The 16,584-nt window shown below is 45.6% G+C and overlaps 1 protein-coding gene across 4 annotated transcripts in view; it reads left to right on the forward strand.

Moving 5' to 3' along the window:
* The window catches only part of ATP2C2 (ATPase secretory pathway Ca2+ transporting 2), a 94,714-nt gene that overhangs the window by 29,927 nt on the left and 48,203 nt on the right, over positions 1–16,584 (forward strand). For 3 of the 4 annotated variants that reach the window (XM_054452667.2, XM_054452665.2, XM_054452666.2), the window contains exons 2-6: positions 157–267; positions 6,839–6,955; positions 10,094–10,183; positions 12,248–12,283; positions 12,384–12,445. In XM_054452667.2, the coding sequence (XP_054308642.2) occupies positions 157–267; positions 6,839–6,955; positions 10,094–10,183; positions 12,248–12,283; positions 12,384–12,445 (416 nt within the window). Of the gene's footprint in view, positions 1–156; positions 268–6,838; positions 6,956–10,093; positions 10,184–12,247; positions 12,284–12,383; positions 12,446–16,584 lie in introns of those variants that run through there. The other variant, XM_054452668.2, reaches the window with a different exon arrangement.

Consider the following 16,584-nt stretch of genomic DNA (forward strand, 5'->3'; position numbering starts at 1 on the left):
TTGTGGTGAGCTGAGATCATGCCACTGCACTCCAGCCTGCGTGACAGACTGAGACTCCATCTCAAAAAAATAAAATAATAAAAATAATAAATAAATTTAAAAATGCATCAGTACAAAAGTTCAATCTGCTCAACAGCAACCCTGCTCTTTTCACAGATTGATGAACAGAGTGAGCTGAAAGCTATCGAGAAAGAGAAGAAGGTGACAGCCCTGCCCCCCAGGGAAGCATGCAAGTGCCAGAAAGAGGATTTGGCCAAAGCGTTTTGTGTAAGAATTGAATTTGCATCTGGTGCTAATTGTGATAAGGTTTTATGTTTAAAAGAAAGCAACACAAAGCCCTGAACAGTGCTTTGAAATTCTGTGTTATAATCAATTTTATCATCAAGGTTGGAAAATATTGTTGATGTTGAACGGTTCAGATTCCACAGGTAGAATATCAGTACTTGTCAGTAGAGAACGGTTCAGATTCCACAGGTAGAATATCAGTACTTGTCAGTAGAGCTCATCTTCACCAGGCCCTTACTGGAAGACGGCGTCCTTTCAGACACTCTGTGTACGCTGCTTCTCTTCAGCCTCACATTTCTTGGCAAAAACATAAAGGGATGGAAGATGAAGTTGAGACACAGAAAGTAGCACAGTCCAGTGTTAGAGGTAGCACAGCCCAGCGTGGAGTCCAGCTGTTTCACATCAAAGCCCAAACTCTTCATCATCCAGTCTTCCCACCGTCGTCTTTTATAATCCGTGGAGTTGCCAGGTACTAAAACCAAATTCTCCCAAGTTTCTCAAGTGAGTATGAATTAATTCCTGGCCAGTGCAAGACAAGAAACATTTGCATTACACACAAGTGTGTGTGTGCACACGTGTGTGCACGTGCACACTCATAACCACTACACTTTGGGAGAGCAAATAAAAAGCCCCCAGGAAAAGGGCACATGCTAACAATTTCAGGAAGTTGGAAGCCAGTGTCTTTTCTTGAGAATAACTCAAGTCTGTTTAAATTCAAGTCCTGTGTATTAGTATTTGGAGAGGGGGAGGAAGTATTTCTTCTCTGCCTGAACATTATCCCTACCTAGAATATGAGCTAGATTTTCTTTCACTATTCAAAAGAATCTACAAATCAATTCTGTTCTCCCTGTCTCCTCTACCAGCAAGTACAGTTTTCTTGTTATTGGCTTTTTAAAAACAAGGACACTTTTGTTGTGACAAGAGCAACAAAGTTTCCTTCCATTATGACTGACTCATAAATTAGCTGTATTTAATGAATTTGTTTACAGAAAGAGCTTGAATGGTGTTGAGCACAATATAATTGTTTTAGCTACTGTTTCTTTTTTATTTTTAATTTGTGGGTACATAGTAGGTGTATATTTATGGGTTCCAGAGATACTTTGATACAGGCATACACTGTGTAATAGTCACATCAGGGCAAACGGGGTCTCCATTACCTCAAGCATTTATCCTTTGTGTTACAAGTCATCCACTTACACTCTTTTAGTTATTTTAAAATGTACAATTAAATTATTTTTGACAACAGTCACCCTGTCGTGCCAGCAAATACTAGGTCTTATTTATTCTTTCTATCTATATTTTTTGCACCCATAGTCCTCTCCACTTGCTCCCAACTACCCTTACCAGGCCCCGGTAACCATCCTACTATCTCCATGAGTTCAGTTATTTTAATTTTTAGCTCCCACAAATCAGTGAGAACCTGCAAAGTTTGCCTTTCTGCGTCTGGAGGTCACTATGTTATTTGACTTAATATAATGACCTTCCAGTTCCATCCACGTTGTTGCAAATGACAGGGTCTCATTCTTTTTTATGGGTGCATAGTACTCCATTGTGTATATGTACCACATTTTCTTTATTCATTTGTCTGTTGATGGGCACTTAGGCTCCTTCCAAACCTTGGCTATTGTGAATACTCCTTCGATAAACATGGGAGTGCAGATAGCTCTTCAATATTCTGATTTCATTTCTTTTGGTTATGTATCTAGGAGTGGGATTGAGGATCATATAATAGTTGTATTTTTTAGTTTTTTTTTTTTTTTTGAGATGGAGTCTTGCTCTGTCGCCCAAGCTGGAGTGCAGTGGCACGATCTCTGCTCACTGCAAGCTCCGCCTCCCGGGTTCATGCCATTCTCCTGCCTCAGCCTCTTGAGTAGCTGGGACTACAGGCACCCGCCACCATGCCTGGCTAATTTTTTTGTGTATTTTTAGTAGAGATGGGGTTTCACTGTGTTAGCCAGAATGGTCTCGATCTCCTGACCTCATGATCTGCCCGCCTTGGCCTCCCAAAGTGCTGGGATTACAGGCATGAGCCACCGCGCCCAGCGTATTTTTAGTTTTTTGAGGAACCCTCCAAACTGTTCACCAGAGTCATACTAATTAATGTTCCTACCGACAGTGTACAAGGGTTCCCTTTTCTTCATATCCAGGATTTGTTATTATCTGACTTTTGGATAAAAGCCATTTTAACTGTGATGAGATGATACTTCATTGTAGTTTTGATTTGCATTTCTCTGATCAGTGATGGTGAGCACCTTTTCATGTACCTGTTTGCCATTCATATGTCTTCTTTTGAGAAATGTCTATCCAGATCTTTGGCCCATTTTAAAAGCAGATTATTAGGTTTTCTCCTATAGAGTTGTTTGAGCTCCTTATACATTCTGGTTATTAATCCCGTGTCAGATGGGTAGTTTGCAAATATCTTCTTCCATTCTGTGGGTTGTCTCTTCACTTTGTTGATGATTTCCTTTGCTGTGCAGAAGCTTTTTAACTTGATGTGATTCCATTTATCCATTTTTGCTTTGGTTGCCTGTGCTTGTAGTATATTACTCAAGAAATGTTTGCCCAGTTCGATGTCCTGGAGAGTTTCCCCGATGTTCTCTTGATAGTTTCATAGTCTGCGATCTTAGATTGAAGTCTTTAATCTTTTTTTTTTTTTTTTTTTTTTTTTTTGAGATGGATTCTCACTCTGTTGCCCAGGCTGGAGTGCAGTGGTGCAATCTCAGCTCGATGCAACCTCCCCCTCCTGGGTTCAAGCAATTCTCCTGCCTCAGCCTCCTGTAGTAGCTGGGATTACAGGTATGCACAACCACATCCAGCTAATTTTTGTATCTTCAGTAGAGCTGGGGTTTTGCCATGTTGACCAGGCTGATCTCGAACTCCTGACCTCAGGTGATCTGCCCACCTCGTCTTTAATCCATTTTTATTGGATTTTTATTGATAATGAGAGATAGGGGTGAAATTTCACTCTTCTGTGTATGGAGATTTTGTTTTCCTGGTACCATTTATTAAAGAGATTGCCCTTTCCCCAGTGGGTGTTCTTGACATCTTTGTCAAAAACGAGTTCACTGTAGATGTATGGATTTATATCTGGGTTCTCTATTCTGTTTCACTGATCTCTGTATCTGTTTTTATCACAGTACCATGCCATTTTGGTTACTAAAGCTCTGTAGTATAATTTAAAGTCAGGTAATATGATTCCTCCAGTGTTGTTCTTTTTCCTTAAGATAGCTTTGGCTATTCTGGGTCTTTTGTGGTTCCATATAAATTTTTAAATTGTTTTTTCTATTTCTGTTAAGAATGTCATTGTTATTTTAATAGGGATTCCATTAAATCTATAGATTGCTTTGGGTAGTATGGACATTTTAACAATATTGATTTTTCCAGCCCAGGAACACGGAATATCTTTCCATTTTTCTGTGTCTTCTTCAGTTTCTTGCATCAATGTTTTATAGTTTTCATTGTAGAGATCTTTTACTTCTTTAAGTTAATTCCTAGATATTTAATTTGTAGCTGTCGTAAATGGGATTACTTAATTGATTTATTTTTCAGATTGCTTTCTCTTAGCATATAGCAATGCTACTGATCTTTATAATTTGAGTTTGTATCCTCTAATTTTACTGATTTTGTTTATGAGTTCTAATAGCTTTAGGTGGAGTCTTTAGGTTTTTTCAGATATAAGATCATATCATCTGCAAACAAGAATAATTTGACTTCTTCCTTTCCAATTTGGATGCCCTTTATTTTTTACTGTTGTCTGATTGCTCTAGCTAGAACTTACAGTATTCTGTTGAATAATAGTGGTAAAAGTGGGTATCTTACGGGAAAAGCTTTCAGTTTTTCCTCATTCAGTATGACACTAGCCCTGGGTCTGTCATATATGGCTTTTATTACATTGAGATATGTTCCTTCTATACCTAGTTTTTTCAGGGTTTTTATCATGAAGAGGTGTTGAATTTTGTCACTTTTTTTCAGCATTAATTGAAATGATCATATGATTTTTGTCTTTCATTCTGTTGATGTGTCACATTAATTTGTGTATCGTGAACCATCCTTGCACCCTTGGGATAAATCCCATTTGGTCATGATGAATTTTCATTTTAATGTGTTACTGCATTCAATTTGCTTGTATTTTGCTGAGGATTTTTGCATCAATAGTAATCAGTGATATTGACCAGTAGTTTTCTTTTTTAAATTTGTCTTTGTCTGGTTTTGGTATCAGAGCAATACTGGCCTCGTAGAATGAAAGTATTCCCTACTCATCTATTTTTTGGAATAATTTAAATAGGACTGGTATCGCTTCTTTGAATGTTTGGTGGAATTCAGCAGTGAAGCCACTGGGTCCTGGGCTTTTCCTAACTGGAAGACTTTTTATTATGGCTTAGATCTTATTACTTGTTATTGGTGTATTCAGCTTTTGGATTTCTTCATGGTTCAATCTTGGTAGGTTCTGTGTGTCTAGGAATTTATCCATTTCTTCTATATTTTCCAATTTATTGGCATATAGTTGCTCCTGGTAGCCACTAATGGCCCTTTGACTTTCTGTGATATAATTTGTAAAGTTTCCTTTTTCATTTCTGTTTGTACTTATTTGGTTCTTCTCTCTTTTTTTCTTAGCCTGGCTAAAGGTTTGTCAGTTTTGTTTATCTTTTCAAAAAATACTCTTGTTTCTTAAGACAGGCCTATTTAAAAAAATGTCTGATATGTGGTAAATATACAACATAAAATTTACCATCTTAACCATGTTATTTTTTCCAAGACATGGTCTCACTCTGTTGCCCAGGCTTGAGTCTAGTGCTGCAATCAAGGCCCAGTGCAGCCTCCACCTCCTGGGCTTAAGCAATCCTCCTGCCTCAGCCTCCTGAGTAGCTGAGACTACAGGAGTCTGCCACCACAATGGGCTAATTTTTTTAATTTTTTTATAGAGCCAAGATCGTGCTATATTGCCCAGACTAGCCTTGAACTCCTGGGTTCAAGCAATCTCCCCACCTCAGCCTCCTAAAGTTTTGGGATGACAGGTGTGAGTCACTGTGCCTGGCCTTAACCATTTTGAAGTGTACATTGTAGTTGCATTAAGTACATTCACACTGTTGCGCAACCATCGCCATTCTCTATCTCCAGAATTCTTTTTTTTTTTTTTTTTTGAGATGGAGTTTCATCCTTGTTGCCCAGGCTGGAGTGCAATGGCACGATCTCAGCTCACTGCAACCTCCGCCTCCCAGCTTCAAGCGATTCTCCTGCCTCAGCCTCCTGAGTGGCTGGGATTACAGGCACATGCCACCACGTCCAGCTAATTCTTGTATTTTTAGTAGAGACGGGCTTTCGCCATGTTGACAAGGCTGGTCTCGAACTCCCAACCTCAGGTGATCTGCCTGCCTTGGCCTCCCAAAGTGCTGGGATTATAGGCCTGAGACACCAAGCCCTACCAGTTTATTATAAAGGCAAAGGATACCGATGAAGAGACACATAGGGCAGGTAATGGGGGAAGGGGTGCAGAGCTTCCGTGCCCAATGTTGCTATGAACACGGTTGTTCAAACATCTCCCTGGATGCCACTCTCCAGGAACATCCCCATGTTCAGCTACGTGAAAACTCACTGAATCCTATCTTTGGGTTTTTAGGGAAGCTTCATGACATCATTCCTTCCCCTAGATTATAGGGTGGGACCTTCTCGTGGGAGGGTCTTAAGACCCACAGTCAGCAAAGCGGGTTACATTAGCATCTCCAGTGTTCTTTTCATCTTGTAAAACTGAATCTGTCTCCATTAAACACTCCCCATTCCCTGTCCCTCCAGCCTCTGGCACCCACCATTCTACTTTCTGTCTCTATGAATTTGACTAGTCTGTGTAATTCATATGTGGAATCAACAGAATTTGTCTTTTTGTGACTGGTTTATTTTACTTCATCCTCAAGGTTCAACTTAAAGGTGTATCCATGTTGTAGCACGTGTCAGCATTTTCTTTCGTTCTGAGGCTAAATAGTATTTCATTGTGTGTGTACACCACGTTTCATGCATTCATTCATCTCTCAACAGATTGGTGGGTTGTTTCCTCATTTTTGCTTTTGTGAACAGTGCTACGATCGTGGTTGTACAAACATCTCTTGGAGCCCCACTAGCAGTTCCTTTGGGTATATACCCCAAAGTGGAACTGCTGGATCTGGTGGCTCCCTTTTTAATTTTTTGAGGAATCGCCACACAGTTTACATAACAGCTGCACCATTTTACATTCCCAAGACCTTTTTTTTTTTTTTTTTTTTTAAGAAGAAAAGATGTGTTTCTGCATTTCTGGAAGTCTATGCTGCATTTCCATTTGTTGAAATTTAAGACCAGAGTCATCTTTTCTGCGGTAATTATAACGGTCACTGGCTTGTGCCTTTTCCTCCTCTCTCTGCCCCATCTGCACGGGGTCTTTGAACAAGTCCCAGCATCTTGGTGGACAAGCCGATGTCCCTGGCCCATCATGGAAGCCGCTGCCTTTCAGAGTGGGAGTCTGTACCTTGTTGCCTCATTCCTTGCTGTGCCCATCGGTGAGCTTGTGCCTGACCTCTCCTTCCAGGTGGACTTACACACTGGGCTGTCGGAGTTCTCGGTGACGCAGCGCCGGCTGGCCCATGGCTGGAATGAGTTTGTTGCTGACAACAGTGAACCTGTGTGGAAGAAATACCTGGATCAGGTAGGACCAGAGGTGTCATTCTTTGCATTAACAAGCATAATCCAGGGAGGGTGGGGCAGCCATTCCATCTTTCAGTGTTGATGGAAGGCATCCTTGGACAGCTCCCGCCCCTTTTGCGCTGCCCCAGCCAGCCTGAGCATCAATCATGAGCAAATCACCAACTCCCAGGCAGCCGCGATTAGGAAAAACAGTGATCACTTTCGTAGACAGTTGAGCAGGCCCCGGGCCCCACGCTATATGAGTAAGTGAATAGGTAAGCATGCACTTACTAATCCTCCTCCTAATCCCGGCTTTGCACATGAGGAAGGAGAAGTGCAGAGGTTGAAAGATTTCCCCAGAGTTGCCAGGTTTGGCAAATAACAATATAGGATGCCTTGTTAAATTTCAATTTCAGGCTGGGCGTGGTGGCTCACGCCTGTAATCCAAGCACTTTGGGAGGCTGAGGCGAGTGGATCGCTTGAGACCAGGAGTTCAAGACCAGCCCGGCCAACATGGCAAAACCCCGTCTCTTCTAAAAATATAAAAATTAGCCAGATGTGGTAGTGCATGCCTGTAATCCCAGCTACTGAGGAGGCTGAGGTGGGAGGATTGTTGGAATCCGGGAGGTGGAGGCTGCAGTGAACTGAGATTGTGCCACTGTGCTCCAGCCTGGACAACAGAGTGAGACCCTGTCTCAACAACAACAACAATAACAACAACAACAACAAAATGAATTTCAGATAGATAAACAAGAAGCAATTTCTATTATAAATGTGTCCCAATACAGTGGACATGCTTATACTTAAAAAAAAAGGTCCTTGTTTATCTGAAATTCAGATTTAACTGGGTGTCCTATAGAATCTGTAACCTGAGCCCAAAGTCACATAGCCATGAGGAGCAGTGCAGAGAAGTGCAGCCAGGGAGCTGCACCCAGAGCCCCTTCCCTTGCTAGCTGCTGCCGTCGGTGCTGGTGCGGTGCTGAATGAATGGCACACAATCAAATGCCTGGAAGTCACTAAGAAGAGGAAAGAAAAAACTGCAATTGACGTGGCTCCAAGTTCCATTCTAGAAGTCGGCAGTCCCCGCCACCTTTGCAGGACCAGTTCAGAAAGGCCCAGTGAACAGGCAGAATTTTCCAGGTGCCTGCGGGCATTTAGATGGCCTTAGATCCCCTTTTCCAGCCTTTTGCATGCTCTTGGCCCCATCCCTGACATCCCTTTCTTCATTCTCTGGCCCCTGGGCTGCCCCAGGCTTCAGCCGCCTTCCTATTGGCTCTATGTTTACAGCTTCCTCCATTGGTCGATTCCAGAACCAATCACAGTCCTCCGTGCAGCATCCTCTGTCTCCACTCTCCTTGAGGTCCCCTCCCTGATCACGGCTCAGTTCTCAGTGTTCTGGGAATGTTATTCATCGATGCGTTTTGGCACCAAAATAGGCTTCTGGGTATGTAGGTGGTTCTGGCTAGCCCAGAAGCTTCCTAAAACTGCAGGGCTGAGAAGAGGCAGTGGAGGCTCCCGGAAGTTGGGGTTCAGGAAAGGAGGAGCTCCCCTCTGCGACTGGAGGTCTCTTTGCTCTGCGCTGCACCCCTTCCACTAGGACCTGCTCCCCCACTTCCCCTGGTTGTCCTCCTTCCCCTTATTCCTGTCAAAACCCACCGTGAACATCTTCCTTCACACCAAGGATCCTCTTCCAGCCTCCAGCCAGGGTATTCCCCAGAATGAAATCTCTTAAATTTCTTGAGAGCAGAGGACCTGCTCATTCATCTTATAGCTTGTCGGTTCAGCAATGCATCTGTGGGAATCCTTGTAGGACTGGACGGGAGCTCCTGACGGCTGAGTTTTCCTGCCCTTGCATATACAGATTCTGTCTGCACTCCCTTATTAATTCCTTACATGTGTTGAGTTCCTGCTGCGTGCCAAGTGTTGCGATTCTCCTATCTTTCCCCCAGTGACAGGGAACTCATCACCTTACAAGGCAGCCCTGTTTCTCTGTCTCGGGAGTGTCACCATTAGGACTTCTACCTTAGCACAACCTAAGGCTCTGGATGGGATGGCAGGGAGGCACTAGGCTGGTGCTCTCAGGAGGTGGCATCTGGGCAGAGACCTGAGTAAAATAAGAAAAGAAGCCGTGTGAGGATGTGGATGGAGGGCGTCGCTGGAGGGCAGGGTGCAGAAGTCCCTGAGGGGACAGGAGCCTGGCAGCCTGGGAATCAAGGTGCCCAGACCTGGTGCATTTTTTTTTTTTCTGGGATAGGGTTTCTCTGCTGTCCAAGCAGGAGTGCAGTGGCACAAACACGGCTGACTGCAGCCTCAACTTCCCAGGCCCAAGTGATCCTCCTGCCTTAGCCTTCTGAGTAGCTGGGACCACAGGTGCACCTCACCATGCCCAGCTAATTTTTCCATTTTTTAATAAAGATGGGGTTTTGCTGTGTTTCCCAGGCTGGACTGAAACTCCTGGGCTCAAGCAGTCCTCCCGTTTCTGCCTCCCAAAGGGCTGGGATTACAGTGTGAGCCTCTGTGCCCAGCCCTTGTTGATATTTTAGCTCTCTTCCTTATCCTGATCTTTGGTCTGCCTTCTGAATCCGGTTTTATGTGTTTGTGTTTCTTTTCAATCCTCTGTAACATGAGCTACCATGAGATGTCTCTGAAATGAAAGGGCAGATATATAAAATAAAGTAAAAATCTTCTCAGAAAGTTTTGGGAACAGCTGTTTTAGAGAGGGACATCATTGCAGTCCCTAGAGGCTGTTACAGGAGCAGGTTGGTACTGAGTTTGCTGAGTGGGATGTGCAGGATTTGGGGAGCTGGTGTGGTGAGAGAGGATCCTTGGCTGTTCTGAGCCAGGACTGGCATCTTGCCGAAGTCCTGGCCTGGAGCATCATGGAGATGTGGAGAGGCGAGACCAAGAACTCAAAGGCAGGGCCGAGGCCGGTGTCTTCAGGGGGTCAGTATTGGGACCCGGGAGGGTCAATGGGGTGGAGTTCCAGGCAGAGGAGGACCACTGCATGGGGGTGGCCTCCCCAGCCCTTGGTCACCATGGTGTTGACCTGGAGGCCTGGCCTTGAACTGAGACCCCTGTCACACAAGCTTCTGCACAGTAAGAAACCCATTCTGGTTCCTGAGACTAAAGAACGTGCCCCACCCTGTTATTTCCTCTTCAGTTTAAGAACCCCCTGATCCTGCTGCTGCTGGGCTCTGCCCTGGTGAGTGTCCTCACCAAGGAGTATGAGGACGCCATCAGCATCGCCACGGTGAGTTCCCTGACAGCGCTCGGCTCCCAGGCGGGCAGCCAAGGGTCTGCTGAGTCTCTGCTTGTTATTGTATACAAAGAAAAAAGAGTTTGCTGTAGGGGGGAAAAAGGAACATACAGGAGAAAGAAAGGAAAGCAAATCCACGTCCTTCTTTACCCTAATATCAAGGTGCCCTGGTTTATTTGGCCACTGCTTGCTTGGTGGACACACAGGTGCTTCTGGGTCTTTGCTAGAGCAGTGTTGCAGGGAATTCCTTTCCCGTGACCCTGGGATGGGGGGACTAGAGCCTGGGCTGTGCACATTTGCCTTCCGAAGAACAACACCTTTGATCCATTACCCAGACATAACCACTGAGCACTCTTTTTTTTTTATTTACATGAAATTCGCATAATAAAATATTGACTATTTCACATGAACAATTCAGTGAAATTGAGTGCATTCGTGACATGGTGCAACCACCACCTCTGCCTAGTTCCAAAACATTTTCATCACCCCGGAAGGAAACCCTTTGCTCACCAGACAGTCACTTCCTGTCTCCCCTCCTACCAGCCCTTGGCAACCACCAATCTGTTTCTATCTCTGTGCGTTGAATGACCTATTCTGGATATGTCACAGAAATGGATTCAGACGGATGAGTTCATGTCCTTTGCAGGGAAATGGATGAAGGTGGAAACCATCATTCTAAGCAAACTATCACAAGGACAGAAAGCTAAACACCGCATGAGCTCACTCATAGGTGGGAGTTGAACAATGAGAACACATGGACACAGGGCGGGGAACATCACACACCGGGGCCTTTCATAGGGTCAGGGGGCTGGTGGAGGGATAGCATTAGGAGAAATACCTAATGTAAATGACGAGTTGATGGGTGCAGCAAACCACCGTGGCACATGTATACCTATGTAACAAACCTGCACGTTGTGCACATGTACCCTAGAACTTAAAGTATAACAAGAAAAAAAAATGGATTCAGACAATACATGACCTTTCGTATCTGGCTTCTCCTGAGCACATTTTTTTTTCTTTTTTTGAGACAGAGTCTTGCTGTGTCGCCCAGGCTGGACAGCAGTGGCGCAATCTCAGCTCACTACAACCTCTGCTTCTCCTGCCTCAGCCTCCTGAGCAGCTGGGATTACAGGTGCCCGCCACCACTCCTGGTTAATTTTTGCTAATTTTTGTATTTTTAGTAGAGATGGGGTTTCCCGGTGTTGGCCAGGCTGTTCTCGACCTCTTGACCTCAGGTGATCCACCTGCCTTGGCCTCCCAAGTAGCTGGGATTATAGGCGTGAGCCACTGTGCCTGGCCTGAGCACCTTTTGATGGCTGTCATTCCCCACTTCTTTCTGTTCGTTCCAGCTGGTCTTTTAAAATACAAACACAGACTCATTCCACACGATGGAATTTGCTACTTCCAATTAAAAGGCTGGGGTAGGCCGGGTGCGGTGGCTCATGCCTGTAGGCCTAGGGGGGCAGATCATGAGGTCAGGAGATCGAGACCATCCTGGCCAACTTGGTGAAACCCTGTCTCTACAAAAAAATAAAAAAAAATTAGCAGGGCATGGTGGCGTGTGCCTGTAGTCCCAGCTACTTGGGAGGCCGAGGCAGGAGAATCGCTTGAAACCGGGAGGCAGAGGTTGCAGTGAGCCGAGATTGCACCACTGCACTCCAGCCTGGTGACAGAGCAAGATTCCATCTCAAAAAAAAAAAAAAAAAAAAAAAAGGCTGGGGTAAGATCCATATCTGCTATGGAGAAGGGTGTTTGCAGCATGTTCAGTGAAAATGGCAGTTTGTAAAAGAATATATTTGTATTAAAAGATGCGGTGCCTTAAGTATGTCTACGTAGAAAAATCTAGATGGGTGCTCCAAAATGTGCACCTCTGGGCAGTAACAGATAGTGTCAATACTAGCTCTTTTGGCTAGTATATTTTCTAAATTTCTGTACTGTGCACTTATTTTGCAAGAAGAAAGGAAATCAATCATTAAAGACAAGCCCCTAGCCTGCCCCGCCCTGTCCCCCCACCCACTGAGCCTCTGGCACTGACACCCTCCTCCGTTTGCTGTCTAGGCAGTGCTCATCGTGGTCACTGTGGCTTTCATCCAGGTGAGTATTTCCTGAGGTCCCAGTCAGGGTAACCCGGGCAGGACAGGAGCTTCATGGAGTCCCCACCTTTGAACAGCACATCTGATGTGCTTCCTGCCAGGAGTACAGGTCGGAGAAATCTCTGGAAGAGCTGACCAAGCTGGTTCCTCCAGAATGTAACTGGTAAGTCAGGGCCTCCCTGGGACTTTTTGGTTCACTGGAGGAGCCAGTGAGCTGGAGAGTTTGGCAAATGTTTGGTGAAAGTTGTATCCTTGGTAGTGTCGGACAAGAGAACCACATCTCACTGGGAGTTCTAAGGCCTGGTCTCCGCCTGCCAACAGGTTGCTGTGTGTCCTTGGGCATGTCACTCAACCTCTCTGGGCCTCAGCTCCATCATCAGTGTCTAAATCAGGTGCCTAGCCTGAGGGCCACAGGTAGCAGGAGTGACTCTGGGAAGAGGGTAGCCCACAAAGCCTGTGAAATAGTGTGCAGAACTGTGCATTTTTTCTAGGGAGAGGGTTTGGAGGTTTATTTGAATTCTCAATGAATGGACTCAGGAGAGTAAGATCCAGGTCTTTAACAAGCGGAGCCATCAGAACATTGGCTGCAGCATAGGGTATAGAGAGAGTGAATTTGAGTAACTACTCAGCAGCTGCAACAGACTCTTTCCTGCCCAGAGCTTTCCATTGGTTATTGCACGGCTCTTACCAAAGACGTTTAACAAGGAAAGAGAAAAGACTAAAACGTCTGCCAGTACCACATGGCCACTTCTGTCTAGCATAGCTCTGTGCGATAGAACTTGCAGGAAATGTTCTATTAATATCATCTGCCCTGTCCAATATGGCATCTGACAATTCTTTTTTTTTTTTTTTTTTTAAGATGGAGTCTTGCTCTGTCGCCCAGGCTGGAGTGCGGTGGCACGATCTCGGTTCACTGCAACCTCCGCCTCCTGGGTTCAAGCAATTCTTCTGCCTCAGCCTCCCAAATAGCTGGGATTACAGGCATGCACCACTACACCTGGCTAATTTTTTTATTTTTAGTAGAGATGGGGTTTTGCTGTGTTGGTTAGGCTGGTCTCGACCTCCTGACCACAGATGATCTGCCTGCCTCAGCCTCCTAAAGTACTGGGATTACAGGTGTGAGCCACTGTGCCCGGCCAACAAACTAAATTCTTAATGTTATTTAATTTTAATTTTAATTTTAACATGCACATGGACCTAGTGGCTACCATATTGGGCAGCTCAGCTTAGAACATCTGCGGGGGCCCTTCTAGGAACAGCTGCCATTGGTGGAGGAAGCTGACAAGCCCAGGAGGGAAAACAGCTTTTTCCTTTTTCTTTCCTTTCTTTCCTTTCTCTCTTTCTCTGTTTCTTTCTTTCTTTCTTGTTGTTGTTGAGACAGGGTCTGGCTCTGTTGCTTAGGCTAGAGTGCAGTGGCAGGATCTCGGCTCACTGCAACCTGTGCCTGCCTCCAGGGCTCAAGTGATCCTCCCGCCTTAGTTTCCCAAGTAGCTGGGAATACAGGTGCATGCCATGCCACCACACCTGACTACTTTTTTGTATCAGCTGCTACAAAAGTTATTGCATTTTTTGCATTTTTATTTTTTAAACCTGATTGTGTGTGTGCATGTGTGTGCACGTGTGTGCGCATGTGTGTGCGTGTGTGTGCCTGCGTGTGTGCGACCATGTGTGCATGCGTGCATATGTGTCTGTGTGTGTATGCGTGTATGTGTGCGTGTGTGTATGTTGTGTGTGTCTGTGTGTGCATGTGTGTGTCTGTGCGTGCGTGTGTGTGTATCTGTGTGTATCTGTATGTGCGTGTGTGTATGTGTGTCTGTGTGTGTGTATGTGTGTGTAGACGGGGTTTCACTATGTTGCTCAGGCTGGGAAAACAGCTCATTCTAAGCTTAACTTTTAGCATAGCAGTGGTCCATAAGCTCGTTCTCCTTGTAGAAGAAGAAATGATTTCAAAAAAGGCCGAAGTCTTCTCCCCATCCCTGCTAACATTGGTTGAGGTTGTTTCAGGCTGATCTGTCTTTCCCGAACATACCTGGCTGCTCAAAGTGATAGAAAGTATCCTGTGATCAGCCAGGCACGGTGGCTTACACCTGTAATCCCAGCACTTTGGGAGGCCGAGGTAGGCAGCTCATCTGAGGTCAGGAGTTCAAGACCAGCCTGGCCAACATGGTGATAGTGTCTCTACTAAAAATTTTTAAAAATTAGCTGGGCATGGTGGTGGGTGCCTGTAATCCCAGCTACTTGGGAGGCTGAGGCAGAAGAATTGCCTGAACCTGGAGGTGGAGGTTGTAGTGAGCCAAGATCGCTCCATTGTACTCCAGCCTGTGCGATAAGAACGAAACTCCGTCTCAAAAAAAAAAAAAAAAGTATCTCATGATCTGGGGTGACTGGGAACAACTCAGACCACCCTCTGAGTCTCCAAGACCCATTTCTAACATTTGGCAACATATGGCAAGTCCATATTTTCTGAAGGATAATTTTCAGGGAGAGCTTTAGTATATATCCCAGGCACATGTTGTGCAACTGAGCCATAGGGCTGGGATAGAAAGCCCTAGTGAGATACGGTCCCGCATCTCAAAGAGTCAGCATTCAAGGGGTGTGTGTGTATAATACAAGGCGGAGAATGATGAAGGACCAAATAGGGACAAGAAGAGGATGATACAGAATTGACTTACATCACAGAGGGTGAGTCAATTGTAGAAAGACCACAGGAGCAGTGGAAACGTCTGGGCTCACTGGTCAGACGAACAACGCTGTCAGAAATCCAGACATGTGACACCATTAACTGAGCAAACGGAAGCATAAATGATTTATGTGATTTGATGATCCGATCTTAAGCTTAAATATCAAGTCTTGGCCTTTCAGGTGAATAGCATGCATTATTGATGTCTCCCGGGAGGTCACTTCTAAAAGACGGTTTTATGTACAAAAGCAGCGGTGTCAGGCAGCCCAGTAGAGTTGAAAGAGCGCTGAAGAGGTGAAGCCCACCCTCTGAGTCTCTGAGACCCATTTCCAAGTCAGGGGAAACCCTGCCGTGCGGGACCCCCTCCCTGTGTTACTCCATCCCTGGTGCAGGCATCAAATATTTATTGAGCACCTACTGTATGCCTGGAGAAAGGGCACTGAGGTTATACAAGTGGAAGAAATGGGGAGGCCTTGGCCTTTGGGGACCTCACATTCCTACCAAGGGAGTACATAATAAGCCAGTGAAGAAACAAGATGACTTTGGAATTGTCCAGGTACACAAAAGCCAAAAAATACCCAAGGCCAACAAAACAAATAAAAAACCCCACTGAGATGTAATAGTGGCTGGTGGAAGGGTGAGGACAACCCTAAATAGCTGTCGATCAGGCTGACATTTACAGAGGAGGTGACATTTAAGTTGAGGCCTGAGGAAGAGGAGCCTGCCATGGGAGGAGCTGAGGGAGCAACAGGTATATCTCTGGCAGGTGCTCTTGGCTACAAGGAACAGAAAGTCCAATTGCACAAACCCCAAGAAAAGTATATTATCTCATAGCCAGGGATCTGAGGTGGGAGCCGTGGGGGTTAGTTAATTCAGGAGAGCACCCAGGGCCTGGCCCTTTCACCTCCTTACCCTGCCACCTTGAGCTCATTGGGGTTGCATTCGTTCTTGGCTGGCTCTCCTCATGGTCCCAGATGGCTGCCACAGCTCCAGGCATCACAGCCAAACACACAAACGCCTTATAGAAGAAGGGGGGGTGGGGGTGTGCATGCACACGCACGTACAGTAAGGAAATCTTTTCCCACAAGCCCCCAGCAAACATCCACTCATGTCTCTCAGGCCAGTGTTACATGATGTGCTGATACCTAAGCCAATGAAGGGCAGGGGTCTTAGCCAGGCATGACCCACTCCCCAGAGCACGTGGCTATGGGGAGAGGGTGGATACCTGAACAAGATCAAATTCCATTAACAAGGAAGAGGGGAATTTCTGCTCTTGCATTTGAGGTCTGCAAAGCCCCTGAGACCAGAAGGAGCCCGTGTGTTTAAGGGGGCTGGATGGAATGAGATGGGAGCTGCAGGAGGCTGGCCTGCCCCGGAGGAGATCTTTGAGTTTGGTACCAAGGTCATGGGAAAGCCATCAGAGGGTTTGGAGCAGGAGGGAGTTGGGATCTGGTTTGGGGTTCTAAGAGCGCTCCAGCTGCCATATGCGGGATGGGTTGAAAGCGCCAGGTCGGAGGTCGGAGTTAGCTGGGACAGGCAAGGGGCGGTGGTGTGGGGGATTCCAGTTGGAGCCTGCACGGAAGCACATCCGTAGTCTGAGGGCAGCTGGTCATGGCCCTGCG

This window comes from Pongo pygmaeus, chromosome 18 (genome assembly GCF_028885625.2).
Source record: "Pongo pygmaeus isolate AG05252 chromosome 18, NHGRI_mPonPyg2-v2.0_pri, whole genome shotgun sequence".
Taxonomy (NCBI): Eukaryota; Metazoa; Chordata; class Mammalia; order Primates; family Hominidae; genus Pongo; species Pongo pygmaeus.